Source organism: Dama dama, chromosome 32 (genome assembly GCF_033118175.1).
Source record: "Dama dama isolate Ldn47 chromosome 32, ASM3311817v1, whole genome shotgun sequence".
NCBI classification, from domain to species: domain Eukaryota; kingdom Metazoa; phylum Chordata; class Mammalia; order Artiodactyla; family Cervidae; genus Dama; species Dama dama.
The window spans coordinates 21,446,926-21,460,096 of NC_083712.1; the positions used below are offsets into that span (position 1 = coordinate 21,446,926).

At 42.2% G+C, this 13,171-nt stretch overlaps 1 protein-coding gene across 8 annotated transcripts in view; it reads left to right on the forward strand.

The window, feature by feature from the left end:
• The window catches only part of PRIMPOL (primase and DNA directed polymerase), a 48,108-nt gene that overhangs the window by 26,402 nt on the left and 8,535 nt on the right, over positions 1–13,171 (forward strand). For 6 of the 8 annotated variants that reach the window (XR_009691635.1, XM_061134753.1, XM_061134749.1 and 3 more), the window contains 4 exons: positions 8,423–8,585; positions 10,282–10,367; positions 12,081–12,170; positions 12,248–12,356. Coding sequence is in view for 7 of the 8 variants with exons in the window: in XM_061134753.1 (XP_060990736.1) it covers positions 8,423–8,585; positions 10,282–10,367; positions 12,081–12,170; positions 12,248–12,356 (448 nt within the window). In the remaining variant the exon portion in view is untranslated. The remainder of the gene's footprint in view (positions 1–8,422; positions 8,586–10,281; positions 10,368–12,080; positions 12,171–12,247; positions 12,357–13,171) is intronic. The other 2 variants (XM_061134751.1, XM_061134752.1) reach the window with 2 other exon arrangements.

Here is a 13,171-nt window from a genome sequence, read left to right on the forward strand (position 1 = left end):
TATTTAAACGGGGTGAGGACATTTACCTTTGGCAGTTGGCTTCCTGGAAGTCAGCTGTGTTTGGCATTTACTTCTCCAGTACCTGCCCCAGGATGCTTTCTGAGGGCAGCTGTCATTAACCCAAACCCAGGTCCTGTGAAATGAGGTCCTTTGAGCACCAGGGATTATGTAGTAGTTACAGAAAATGGAAACAGTGATAGACATTAATTTTTCTTGGGCTCCAAAATCACTGCAGATGGTGACTGCAACCATGAAATGACGTTTGCTCCTTGGAAGAAAAGCTATGAAAAACCTAGACAGTGTATTAAAAAGCAGAGACGTTATTTTGCCAAAAAGGTCCATATAGTCAAAGCTACAGTTTTTCCAGTGGTCATGTATGGATATGAGAGTTGGACTATAAAGAAAGCTGAGCACCGAAGAATTGATGCTTTTGAACTGTGGTTTTGGAGGACTCTTGAGAGTCCCTTGGACTGCAAGGAGATCCAACCAGTCCATCCTAAGGAGATCAGTCCTGGGTGTTCACTGGAAGGACTGATGCTGAGGCTGAAACTCCAATACTTTGGCCACCTGATGCGAAGAGCTGACTAATTAGAAAAGACCCTGATGCTGGGAAAAATTGAAGGCAGGAGGAGAAGGGGATGACAAAGGATGAGATGGTTGGATGGCATCACCGACTCAGTGGACCCGAGTTTGAGCAGGCTCTGGGAGTTGGCGATGGACAGGGAGGCCTGGCGTGCTGCAGTCCACGGGGTTGCAAAGAGTCGGACAGGACTGAGCCACTGAACAGCAACAACACCCAAAATGTGCAGAGGCTGCAGCACTTTTTCTTGGCCACCTTTGTTTCCTGCAGCAACCAGAGCCGTAGGGAGAGTTGGCTTCCTGGGCGCTGAATTAGAATGGACTGTGCCTGAGCGAACACGGAAGGGTTTGAGTCTGCCCCCTCTTTCCCCCTAAAGCGTCACACAGACACCCCATCCAGACCAGTCTGTCCGGGCTCCACAGTACACTGCTGCGGGTGCTGAGATGCCGGGAGGCGCCACTCTCAGGAAGGAGGCTTGAGCTGGGATCCCCAGCACAGGAGAGATGCAGGCCAGCTGAATTTTGCCTTGAAATTCCTCGAGGCCTTGATGCCACACCGGCCTCTTGTCCCAGCCAGACCTGGCAGACCGTCGACCTTCCCAAGGGGTTCAACCCGGGGGACGGAGCCCGGCTGTGTTGACCCCACCTTCGCTGAGCAGTGGGACCCAAGCCTGCTCCGTCTCCAGGGCCGGGACAGCACCCCTAGTCTGGGAGGTCGGAGAGGATCAAGCAGGCTCTGCTCTTCTTTCCTTTCACAGCTTGCCGTGCTCCTTTGAGGTGTAGCGGATTTGCCGTGTTGTGTGGCTGTCAGCGTACAGCCCCGGGTTGGGTGTTGTGTTACCTTTGGGCCAGCTCTACTGTATTTTTGGATTTTTGCCTCAGAACATCTAGCAGATGGGGTGCATCAGGTCGTTGTGTATTATTAATCTCAGAGACACTTTTCTGTGAACACCGAGCTGGAACATAGGAGATAAGTTTTGTGGATTATCTCTTAGAGATACAGAATCCCTGTATGTATCCAAGAAAGGAGATAAGGAAGGGGATAATCCTTGTGGATTATTTGTTACAGATACTGATTTTTTTGTCAGTTTACATTCGGACCTCCTGATTTGTTCTATTCTTTCACTTTCATTTCTTTTTTTTACTGAAACCATTTGTTTGACTTTGATTTCTTAGACTCTCTTTCTGCATTATAAATTTGCTGCCTTGTATGTCTGGTTTTTGTTTACCTGGAGAATTCCTCATACTCCATGTTCTGTCTCTGCATGACTGACTGTCCTTCGTGTGTGATCCCATCCTTGAGGCCACCAGCGTCAGAACTCTGTAACTTCAGTGGCGATTTTACAGGAATGAGAAATAGCCTGCCGTGTCTGAGTGGCACGTCCTGTTTAAGCTCTCGTCTGTTGCAGATTGCTGGCTGTGTCTTGGCGATCGGAAGGAGTGCTGCAGTGTTCATTGCTGCGTGGTTTTCTCAGGATACAGGCCCTGGTGTGGGAATGTCCGATTTTAGGCTTAGCCCATCGTGACAGTTTTTTTTTTTTCAGTCATTCGAGGCCTCTCCATTATACTGGCTGCTGCCAGTGTGTATTCCTACCAATTTAGGGGGATTCCATTCTTCTCTAGGCGGCCTCTTCGGCAGCGTTTATTGTTCTCAGAGTTGGGAAGATGGCCATTGTGCCGGGTGGGGTGTGAATTCCCACTGGCCTTTTGACTGACATTCCTGTGGCACTTAGGGATGCTTACCGTCTTACCCGTGATGGAGGTTTCAGTTTGTTTTTCCTTTTCTTTTTAAAGTGGTTGAGGACAATTTACCTTTGGCAGTTGGCTTCCTGGAAATCGGCTGTTTCGAATTTACTTCTCCAATACCTGCCCCAGGACGTTTCCTGAGGGCAGCTGTCGTTAACCCAAACCCAGGTGTGAATTGAGGTCCTGTTAGCACAGGGATTAAGCTGTAGTTCCGAAAATGTCCACAAGGCGGCAGCACTTTCTGTTCACCCATCTTTGTTTCACGGCCACCACACCGTGAGGGAAAGTTGGCTTCTTGGTTGGTGAATTAGAGTGGATTGTGCCTGAGAAGACACTAAAGGGCTTACGTCCTAAAGCATCACACAGACACCCCGTCCATACTGATCTCTTAGGGGTTCCCAGTACATTCTTGTGGGTGCTTAGAACCTAGGCGGCTGCGCGCTTAGGGAGAGGGCTTGAGGTGGGCCTGGAAAAGTGCTGCCTCCTTGTGGACATCTTCGGGAATTACAGCTTAATCCCTGGCGATAACAGGACTTGAATTCATTAGGACCTGGGTCTGGGTTAAGGACAGCTGCCCTCGCGAAATGTCAGGGCGCAGGCATTGGAGAAGTTAATTCCAAACACAGCCGACTTACGTTAGTGTTGTTGTTATTCAGTCGCTCAGTCCTGTCGACTCTTTGTGACCCCATGGACCGCAGCACACCAGGCTTCCCTGTCCTTCACCAACTCCTGGAGCTTACTCAAAGTCATGTCCATCAAGTCAATGAAGCCATCCAACCATCTCATCCTCTGTCGTCCCCTTCTCCTCTTGCCCTCAATCTTTCCCAGCATCAGGATCTTTTCTAGTGAGTTGGCTCTTCTCATCAGGTGGCCAGATATTGGAGCTTCAGCATCAGTCCTTCCAATGAACACCCAGGACTGATCTCCTTTAGGATGGACTGGTTGGATCTCCTTGCAGTCCAAGGGACTCACAAGAGTCTTCTCCAACACCACAGTTCAAAAGCATCAATTCTTCAGTGCTCAGCTTTCTTTATAGTCCAACTCTCACATCCATACATGACTACTGGAAAGACCATAGCTTTGACTAGACGGACTTTTGTTGGCAAAGTAATATTTCTGCTTTTTAATATGCTGTCTAGATTTGTCATAGCTTTTCTTCCAAGGAGCAAGCATCTTTTATTTTCATGGCTGAAGTCACCATCTGCAGTTATTTTGGAGCCCAAGAAGACAAAGTCTGTCTCTGTTTCCATTGTTTCCCCATCTATTTGCTGTGAAGTGATGGGACAGAATGCCTTGATCTTCGTCTTTTGAATGCTGAGTTTTAAGCCAGCTTTTTCACTCTCCTCTTTCATTTCTTTAGTGAAAGAGGCTGTTTAGTTCATGTTCAGTTTTTGCCATTAGGGTGATATCATCTGCATATCTAGGTTCTTGATGTTTCTCCCGGCAATCTTGATTCCAGCTTGTGCTTCATTCAGTCCAGCGTTTGCATGATGTACTCGGCATATAAGTTATATAAGCAGGGTGACAGTATACAGCCGTGATGCACTCCTTTCCCAATTCGGAACCAGTCTGTTGTTCCATGTCTGGTTGTAACCGTTGCTTGTTGACCTGCATATGGATTTCTCAGGAGGCAGGTCAGATGGTCTGGTATTCCCATCTCTTTTAGATTTTTCCACAGTTTGTTGTGATCCACATAGTCCAAGGCTTTGGCGTAGTCAATAAAGCAGAAGTAGATGTTTTTCTGGAATTTTCTTCCTTTTTCTGTGATCCAGTGGTTATTGGCAATTTGATCTCTGGTTCCTCTGCCTTTTCTAAATCCAGCTTGAATATCTGAATGTTCTACAGTCATGTACTGTTGAAGCCTGGCTTGGAAAATTTTGAGCATTACTCTGCTAATATGTGAAAATGCATGCAATTGTGCAGTTGTTTGAGAATTCTTTGGCATTGCCTTTCTTTGGGATTGGAATGAAAACTGACCTTTTCCAGTCCTCTGGCCACTCCTGAGTTTTCCAAATTTGCTGACATGTTGAGTGCAGCACTTTAACAGCATCCTTTAGGACTTGAAATAGCTCAGATGGAATTCCATCACCTCCACTAGCTTTGTTTGTAGTGATGCTTCCTAAGGCCCACTTGACTTTACATTCCAGGATGTCTGTCTCTAGGTGAGTGTCCACACCATTGTGGTTATCGGGTCATTAAGATCTTTTTTGTATAGTTTTTCTGTGTATTCTCTCCATGTCGTCTTAAGCTCTTCTGCTTGTTAGGTCCTTGCCATTTCTCTCCTTTATTGTGCCCATCGTATGAAATGCTCCCTTGGCATCTCTAATTTTCTTGAAGAGATCTCTAGTCATTCCATTCTGTTTCTTTTTTCTTTATTTCTTTGCATCGTTCATTGAAAAAAACTTTCTCTCTCCTTGCCATTCTCTGGAGCTCTGCATTCAGTTGGGTATGTTTCTCTTTCTCCTTTGTGTTTCCTTTCTCTTCTTTTATCAGCTGTTTGTAAGGCCTTCTCAGACAACCACTTCTCCTTCTTGCATTTCTTTTTCTTTGGGACTGTTTTGCTCGCCACCTCCTGTAGTGTTGGGAACCTCTGTCCATAGTTCTTCAGGCATTCTGTCTGCAAGGTCTGACCCCTTGCATCTGTTCGTCACCTCCACTGTGTAATAAGGGTTTGATTTAGGTCATACCTGAATGGTCTAGTGGTTTTCCCTACTTTCTTCTATTTCAGCCTGAAATTTGTGATAAGGAGTTCATGATTTGAGCCACAGTCAGCTCCCGGTCTTGTTTTTGCTGACTGTATAGAGCTTCTCCGTCTTCGGCTGCAAAGAATATAATCAGCCTGATTTCGGCAGTGGCCATCTGGTGATGTCCATGTGTAGCGTCATCTTTTGTTTTCTTGGAAGAGGGTGTTTGCTATGACCAGTGCGTTCTCTTGGCAAAACTCTGTTAGCCTTTGCCCCGCTTCCTTCCATACTCCATGGCCAAACTCGCTGGTTAATCCAGGTACCTCTCGACTTCCTACTTTTGCATTCCAGTCCCCTATGACGAAAAGGACATGTTTTTTTGGTGTTAGCTCTAGAAGATCTTATAGGTTCTTATATAATGGTTCAACTTCAGCTTCTTTGGCATTAGTGGTTGGGGCATAGACTTGGATTACCGTGACATTGAATGGTTTGCCTTGGAGATGAACAGAGATCATTCTGTCGTTTTTGAGATTGCACCCAAGTACTGCATTTCAGATTATTTTGTTGACTATGAGGGCTGTTCCATTTCTTCTAAGGGATTCTTGCCCACAGTACTAGATATAGTGGTCATCTGAATAAATTTACTCATTTCCATCCATTTTAGTTTACTGATCCTAAAATGTCTATGTTCACTCTTGCCATCTCCTGTTTGACCACTTGCAATTTACCTTGATTCATGGACCTAACATTTCCAGAGTCCTAGGCAGCATTGTTCTTTACAGATTCAGACTTTCCTTTCAGCACCAGACACGTTCACAACTCGGCATCCTTTCTGCTTTGGCTCAGCCTCTTCATCCCCTTTGGAGCTATTTATCTGCTCTTCTCCAGTAGCATATTCGACACCTACTGACCTGAGGGGCTCATCTTTCAGTGTCATGTTTTTTGCCTTTTCATGGTGTAAATGGGGCTCTCAAGGCAAGAATGCTGAAGTGGTTTGCCATTTCCTTCCCCAGTGGATCCCGTTTTGTCAGAACTCTCCACTGTGACCTGGTCTCTCTAGGTGGCCCTGCACGGCATGACTCCTAGTTTCGTTAATTACATGAAGCTGTGATCCCTGCGATCATTTGGTTAGTTTTCTGTGATTGTGCTTTTCATTCTCTTTGCTCTCTGATGTACTTATTGCCTTACTGTTCATAGTCTTCTGCTGACTGTTTTGTAGTTGCTCTCTCCCTTTGCGGTTGGATGCCTGTCTCGTGGGCATCCCAGTGGCCCAGCTGGCAAAGGATCTGCCTGCAATGCAGGAGTGTGCGTTTCCTTTTGTGACGCTGTGTGTGTACTGCAGGTGTTTACTGGGTGGTTACCATGAAGCTGACATATAACACATTCTAATTTCTAACTTTTAACCCCACCCGTTTCTGATGTTACATTTTAACACCTGTGTACCCCTTAACTAAGTATAGTGTTTGTACTACTTTCGTCTTTTAACCTTCACACTAATTTTAGTCTTAGTCCACTACTTGTACTATGTATTTGCCTTTCCCAGTGATTCACACCTTCGTATGTTTTCTTGGGGCTCGCCAGGTGGCTCAGACGATAAAGCATCCCCCTGCAGTACGAGGGACCCGGGTTCGATCCCTGGGTCAGGAAGATCCCCTGGAGGAGGGATGGCAACCCACTCCAGTATTCCTGTCTGGAGAATTCCATGGCCAGAGAAGCCATTAACACATCTTTTATTTTTCAGCATAAGGAAGTCCCTTCAATATTTTTTACAAGGCTGGTTTGGTGCTGCTGAACTCCTTTAGTCTTTACTTGTCTGGAAAACTCTTTACGCTTCAATTATACATGGGAACTTTGCCACTAGAGTATTCTTGGTTGTTTTTGTTTGTGAGCTGGATTCAATATATCATGCTCCTCCCTTCTGGCCTGGAACATCTCTTTAAAAATCTGGTGATTGTGGAGAAGGAAATGGCAACCCACTCCAGTATTCTTGCCTGGAAAAGTCCATGGACGGAGGAGTCTGGCGGGCTGAAGTCCATGGGATTACATGACTGAGCATGTGTGCACGAGGGTGGAGGGAAATGGGTTGGTAGCAATAAAGTGGTAGAACTAAAAAAAAAAAAAAAAAAAAAATCTGGTGATTGTCTTATGGGGGTCCCTTGCATGTAATTTTTTTGTATTGCTAGTTTAAGATTCTCTCCTTGGCTTTAACTTTTGACATTTTATTTATGTGTCTTGGTGTGGGTCTCTTTGGTTTGATCTTATTTAGAGCTCTCTGGACTCCCTCTATCTGTATGTCTGTTTTCTGCCCCAGGTTAGGAAAAGTTTTCAGCTGTTAATCCTTCAGATAAGTTTTCTGTTCCTCTCTCTCTTTTCCTAGGACTCATGTGATGTGAATGTTAGTCTGCTTGATGTCCCATAAATCCCCTAAGCAATAGAGTTTTTTTCTAGTTTTTTTCGTTGTTGTTGTTGCTACTTTGATTGGGTAAGTTCATCTGCCCTGGTTTTGAGATCATTGATCCTAAAAGCTCCCATCTGCGATTACTGGCACTCTGGAGCAAGGTAGAGGGGTGAAGATGATACCGCTGATACAAGAAAAAAGAAAGGTGATTCCCTCCAGCTTTAGCAAGGCAAAAGGCGAGAGGGGAGGTGGTGCCCAGCAGCCTCCCTCCTCCGGTTACCACCGAGACCTTGCCCCTCAGGCCAGTGCTTTAAAATTAGCAAACGAACCTCTCACATGAAGAATGGGTGCTTTTCAAGGGGCTGCTTCTGAAGTTGACTCCTAGGCAGGTGAGTCTCACACTGCTTCCCCTGTGAGCTTTTCAAGAACCCCTTTAAGTTTTCACAGCCCCATGGGTCTCTTGCCTTTTCATTGTGTTCATGGGGTTCTTGGGGCAAGAAGCCTGGCGTGCTGGAGTTCACGGGGTCACAGAGTCAGACACAGTTGGTGACTGAGCAGTCTCGGCTCTCTCGGGCGTGAGCCCAGCCGGCCTCAAATCCGGGTGTCTGCGGGGCTCCCCTCTCAGACGCTGTCTTGAAAGCTGACGAGCCTGAATGGCAGAACTTTGCTCCTCGGGGAGGAGTTCCCAGGTTGAGTTCCCTGCAGGCTGGGAGCTGCTCTGTCTGGGCTGGGGTTTATGGCCAGAGTGCCTCAGCCTTTCCGAGCTGCTTCGGTGTGATTCCCCTCTCATCGCCTGATGTGAAGGGGTCTTCCACCCGGTAGATTTTGTCCACATGAAATCGTTTCATATATTGTTGTAGAGTGTGTCCATGGGAGAAGGTGAATTCAGGATCTGTGTCACTGTTGTGAACCAGAACCATGTGTTTTTTCTAATAATGCTGAACAGTTAATATTTGCTGACTACAGAAATAAACCACTGAAACCATGTACTCATACTGTTTTATTAATTATATAGGAGTTTACACAAGGAATAGAAACTTTCGACTGTATAAATCATCAAAAATAGGAAAGTATGTGGCTTTGGAAGTTGCTGAAGATAACAGATTTTTTCCTACACAATCGAAGAATATTTCCAAAGAAAATCAGTACTTCCTGTCGTCTTTGGTCAGCAATGTTAGGTACGCAGGACCATGAATGTGTATTATTCAGTGAATAGCATTGTGAATTACTAAAATGTGAACTGTATAAACTTTTTATATTTTGTGTAAAAGAAAGTTTTAAATATTTGTTAACTAGAATAGTAAAAATTATTTTTAACTCCTTTTCTCTTTATATCCTTTTATATGTGATATATTTTCCAGGTTTTCTAAAATGATTATTCTGTTAAAAAGAAAATAAAAACTACTTACTGAATTTGGAAATGTAATTACTGTTAAAATTTAATTTTTTTATATATGTACATAAATATAATTTACATAGATCCTTCATTTGAAACATATTTCATGGGACCATTATTTATATGATTATGTCACCTGTCTTGTCTGCTCAACATTATATCATAAATATTTGTCAAATTAATAATTGACCAATAAATTATCAATAATTTTTCTATATAATTTTCTATTATACTGATACACTCTAATTTACTGTCAAGTCTTACTGAACTTTTAAATTCTCATGTTTTGGTCATTTTAAGAAGTGTGAAAGACATCTTTCAATAGAAATATGTGGCCTTCATTTCCCTTCACTCTGGGCTGGCAATTTTTGTTAATTTAAGACATCTGGTTAAAGATCAGAATAAATTGTCTTGCTAAAGTAACTTGTTCTGATCCCTCTCCTTTTTGCTGCTCTTAGATATAATTTTAAAGAGAAATTCCATAGAAGTAAATTATAATAAAAATATTTAAGACACTGCACAGGGAAAGTTGTGTCCAAGCGTCCACTTGATACGGTAACTCGGGAGGGTGGGAAGATGTGTTGTCTTTATCTACATATGTATGGACTGTTTGAGTTTTCTTAACAAATCTTAGAAGTAACGTCACCATCTGTTTCCTCACCTTTAAAATGGGAATAACATTAACACCTACTTCGTGGGGTTGTGAGGACTAAATAAGTGAGAACTGTATGTGGATGCTTCCCGCAGTGCCTGGCACGTGGTAGGTGCCACGGCACGTAACGTTGCCCGCAGACGTTGGTTGTCACATCTGAGCTTCTGGCAGTAGTACCGTCCTAAAAATTACACGATCGTTGCTCCCTCACTGTTGTTGGCTCCAGAATAAGGTCACATTCTATCCTGTATGGGAGAAGCAACACAGGCGGCCTCTAAGAACAGCCTGAAGTGCAGCAGTCTCTTGATTCCCAAACCCCATTTCTTTTGTAGTGTCAGTATTCTGCAGAAGTGCAGAGGGTTACCCTACGGAGCGAGGTGACTTTTGTTGTCATCGCGTACCCGACTAAATACCAGGTCTTGTTCTTCCTTGAAATAAAGGCTAAATTCTTTATGGTTTTGAGTGTGTTTTTCCTTTCAGTTAATTTTTAAGCTGTTTTCCCTTTGCTTTTGTTCCTCTTTCTTTTTTTCTATTATCCAGACTTTTAAAATTAACAAAAATTTCAAAGGCTTCTGTAGCTTCAGCATTTCTCAGGTCTTCTGATTGACTCTACCGTTGAGGAAAATACTATAAATGGTCACCAAACTAATCATTTTTTGTAGGGGTTGGATTGGTGTTTTTTAGGCAAATATGGCATAAATATCTCGAACAGTTAGCTGTTGAACAAAGGATTTTATTATGAGACTATCTGAAATTGTGTCCTTTCAGTAATCAGATCCTCTTTAATTCTAATATTACTTTCTGTTGTACACATTTTCTTCTTCAGATTTTCAGATGCTTTACGAATTCTGACATGTGACATACCTCAAAGTAAACAGCGAATTCAGTGTTTGAATCCTACCAGTACTTCAGGTAAGTTTAAGAAAACAATTTGCTATGAAAATTTAAGGGTGCAAAATCTATCTTTCTTCAAAATCTTAAATCTTATGTATTTATATGTACTGTTCTTTTAGAACAACTGTGTTTCTCTCCAAAGTAAAAGTGTTTAAAAAAAAAACTATTTTAAAGCTTACTGACTTAATTTTCATCTTAGAGTGTTTTGTAGGGAAAATATGAAAATAATATAGATTGTTTGTCTAAAATAAGCACATATTAACTTAAAAGATCTCTTCACCCTTCTGTCCACGATCAAAGATGGGTCACCACTGTTAATAGTTTCCTATTTAACCCAGAAGAGCTTTCCTGCATTTCCAGTACATGGAGAGTCCCTGCATTCTTTTAATGGCCATATAGTTTTTCATGAAATCTGTATGTTCTTAATTGCTTTACTGCAGAAATCATCTTTTTCTAAGATATATTTAAACTCTCCAGTAAACTGTATTTTTATACACACACTTTAGGCTATCATTCTTTATAAGTGGGAGACTGAAAATTTAAATATACAACAAAGTTGGATTGGTTACATACTGTAAAATACTCTGTAGCCATTTGATTTAGGCTTATAAAGCCTATATAGTATGAAAAATGCCCATTTACGATGTTGAGATAAGGTTATAACATTTTATGAGGTATGATCACAAGTTTATTTTAAAACTATGGATAACATTTTCTTATCTGTTTACTGTCTCCTCTGTTTCTAGACACTGACGTTTACTTCTCTCATTTCTGCTTTAATATATTTTCCAAAATTTCTTTAACTATGTATACTATTTTTGTAAGTGAAATTGGGCTATAAGAAAAGTAGATTACTGTCTTTAAATGAGACTTTAAACAATTTTCCTTAGAGTTGTGGGTAGAAAATATGTTAGTGCTCTGCAGCTCCAGGACTGGAGAACATGCCTGTGATGAGTGAGTTCATCGTGGGTTACCTCGGTGGAGACCGCACAGCATAGGAAACGGGCATCAGAAAAAGGGCGTTAGAAAGGACTTCTTATAGGGTCCAGGCTTGAGTTAGATGCTTCTGAGGAGTCTCCAAGGAAGAGTGGGCTTGTTTTTTGAATTGGGCACTGCCAGTGACAGTTTTATGATTTAAGTATCTTGATAAATCTTATCTAGAAAGAAGACTGACTACAGGGAGACTAAAGCCACAGCTGGTAAATAAGGAGCAGCTACTGAGACAAAATAGGCTGGCGTTTGGTCTTTTGTGGTTTGGAAAATGTTGTTTTGTCTGTGTTCACACATGATTAGAGTGGTCTTCATTCTTGTCCTGAATTATGGCCACAGAGTGACCTTATATGACGCTGAGGTTCTCGGAAGCAGTTTGTAATTAATGGGAGAACACCAGGGCTGAGCTTCCGAGGCCCCAGCCAGCTTGTGGCCACACCGTGATCTCAAGTGACAGCATTAATCCAGGGCCAGCTCCCAGGTGTGAGGGGCTGTTCTTCTCTATCAGAATGAAGCAAGCAACTGAAGTGGTTCTAAACACTTTTTATGAAAACTAGCTACAATTTTGCATTTTACCTGCTTCCTCGTGAGAACACACGACTAATTAAAAGACGCTGCAGAGAAGCAAAAAAACTAAACACTGGCGGGAGTGGGCTGTAAAGCACGGGTGTGCTGAACAACTCAAAGTTTAACTCCTCATCTTTCAGCTGTTATGATTTATAAATAATTTTTCTGTTGCAGTAGAAACCATTGAAGGTTTTCAGTGTTCACCTTACCCTGAAATTGATCAATTTGTTCTCTCACTGGTGAACAAAAATGGCATTAAAGGAGGTAAAGATAATTTTATTCTTTGTTAACTGTTATACAATAGAGTAATAGTACCTTTAGAAACATTATTTGTGGTTCAGGAATTCGGCGGTGGAACTACTTTTTCCCAGAAGAACTGTTGGTTTATGATATTTGTAAATACCGCTGGTGTGAAAACATTGGAAGAGCCCATAGGAGCAATAACATCATGTAAGTAATACTGCTTGTTAATGAGTTCTATGTATTTAACCAGTATTATATTTTAAATGTTTATAATTTAAGATGAAAATATAAAAATGATTTTGTTATAGTTGTAACTCATACAACTTATATTTTATTTGGCTTCTGCTTTTTAATATTTAATTTTGAATATCTTAATTATTACCTTGCCTCAGCACATATCTTTATTTGTACTTTATTTGGTAAAACAACCCCTTAAATAGTGAAATCTTGAGGAAACCTACAGCAGAATTGAGTGGGGCTAGAAAGAAATGAGAGCCAGTAGCCATTGGCCCTTGACACCTACGGAGTCTAAATCAAAAGTGAGCAAATTTGGGCAAGAAGGAAACTACTCTGTTAGGGTTTAAGAATTGGAGTTAGTTATGTTAACATGTTCAAGACAAAGAATAGTGCAGAAGAAAACCAGTATTTATTGAATGCTTGCTTGCACATGCAAGGTGCTGTTTTTGGAGTTGTCTTTTAAATGCCCCTGGCAAAAGAAGAGGAAATAAAGGATGAAGTAAGACCAGAAGTAGAATTTTACATCATATAAGGAAACATTCAGAATAGGGATAAAATAGAAACCCAGTCATTATCATTTATGATGTTAGCATGTTTTAATATCTAACGCCTGGAGGAAATGGCAGCCCACTCCAGTATTCTTACGTGGGCAGTCGCATGGACAGAGGAGCCTGGTGGGTTACAGTCCCTGGGGTCCCAAGAGTTAAGACACAACTTAGCAACTAAACCACGACCAGCCAATACCTCATATCAGAGCTCAGACTTCAATATATAAAGCTGTTACA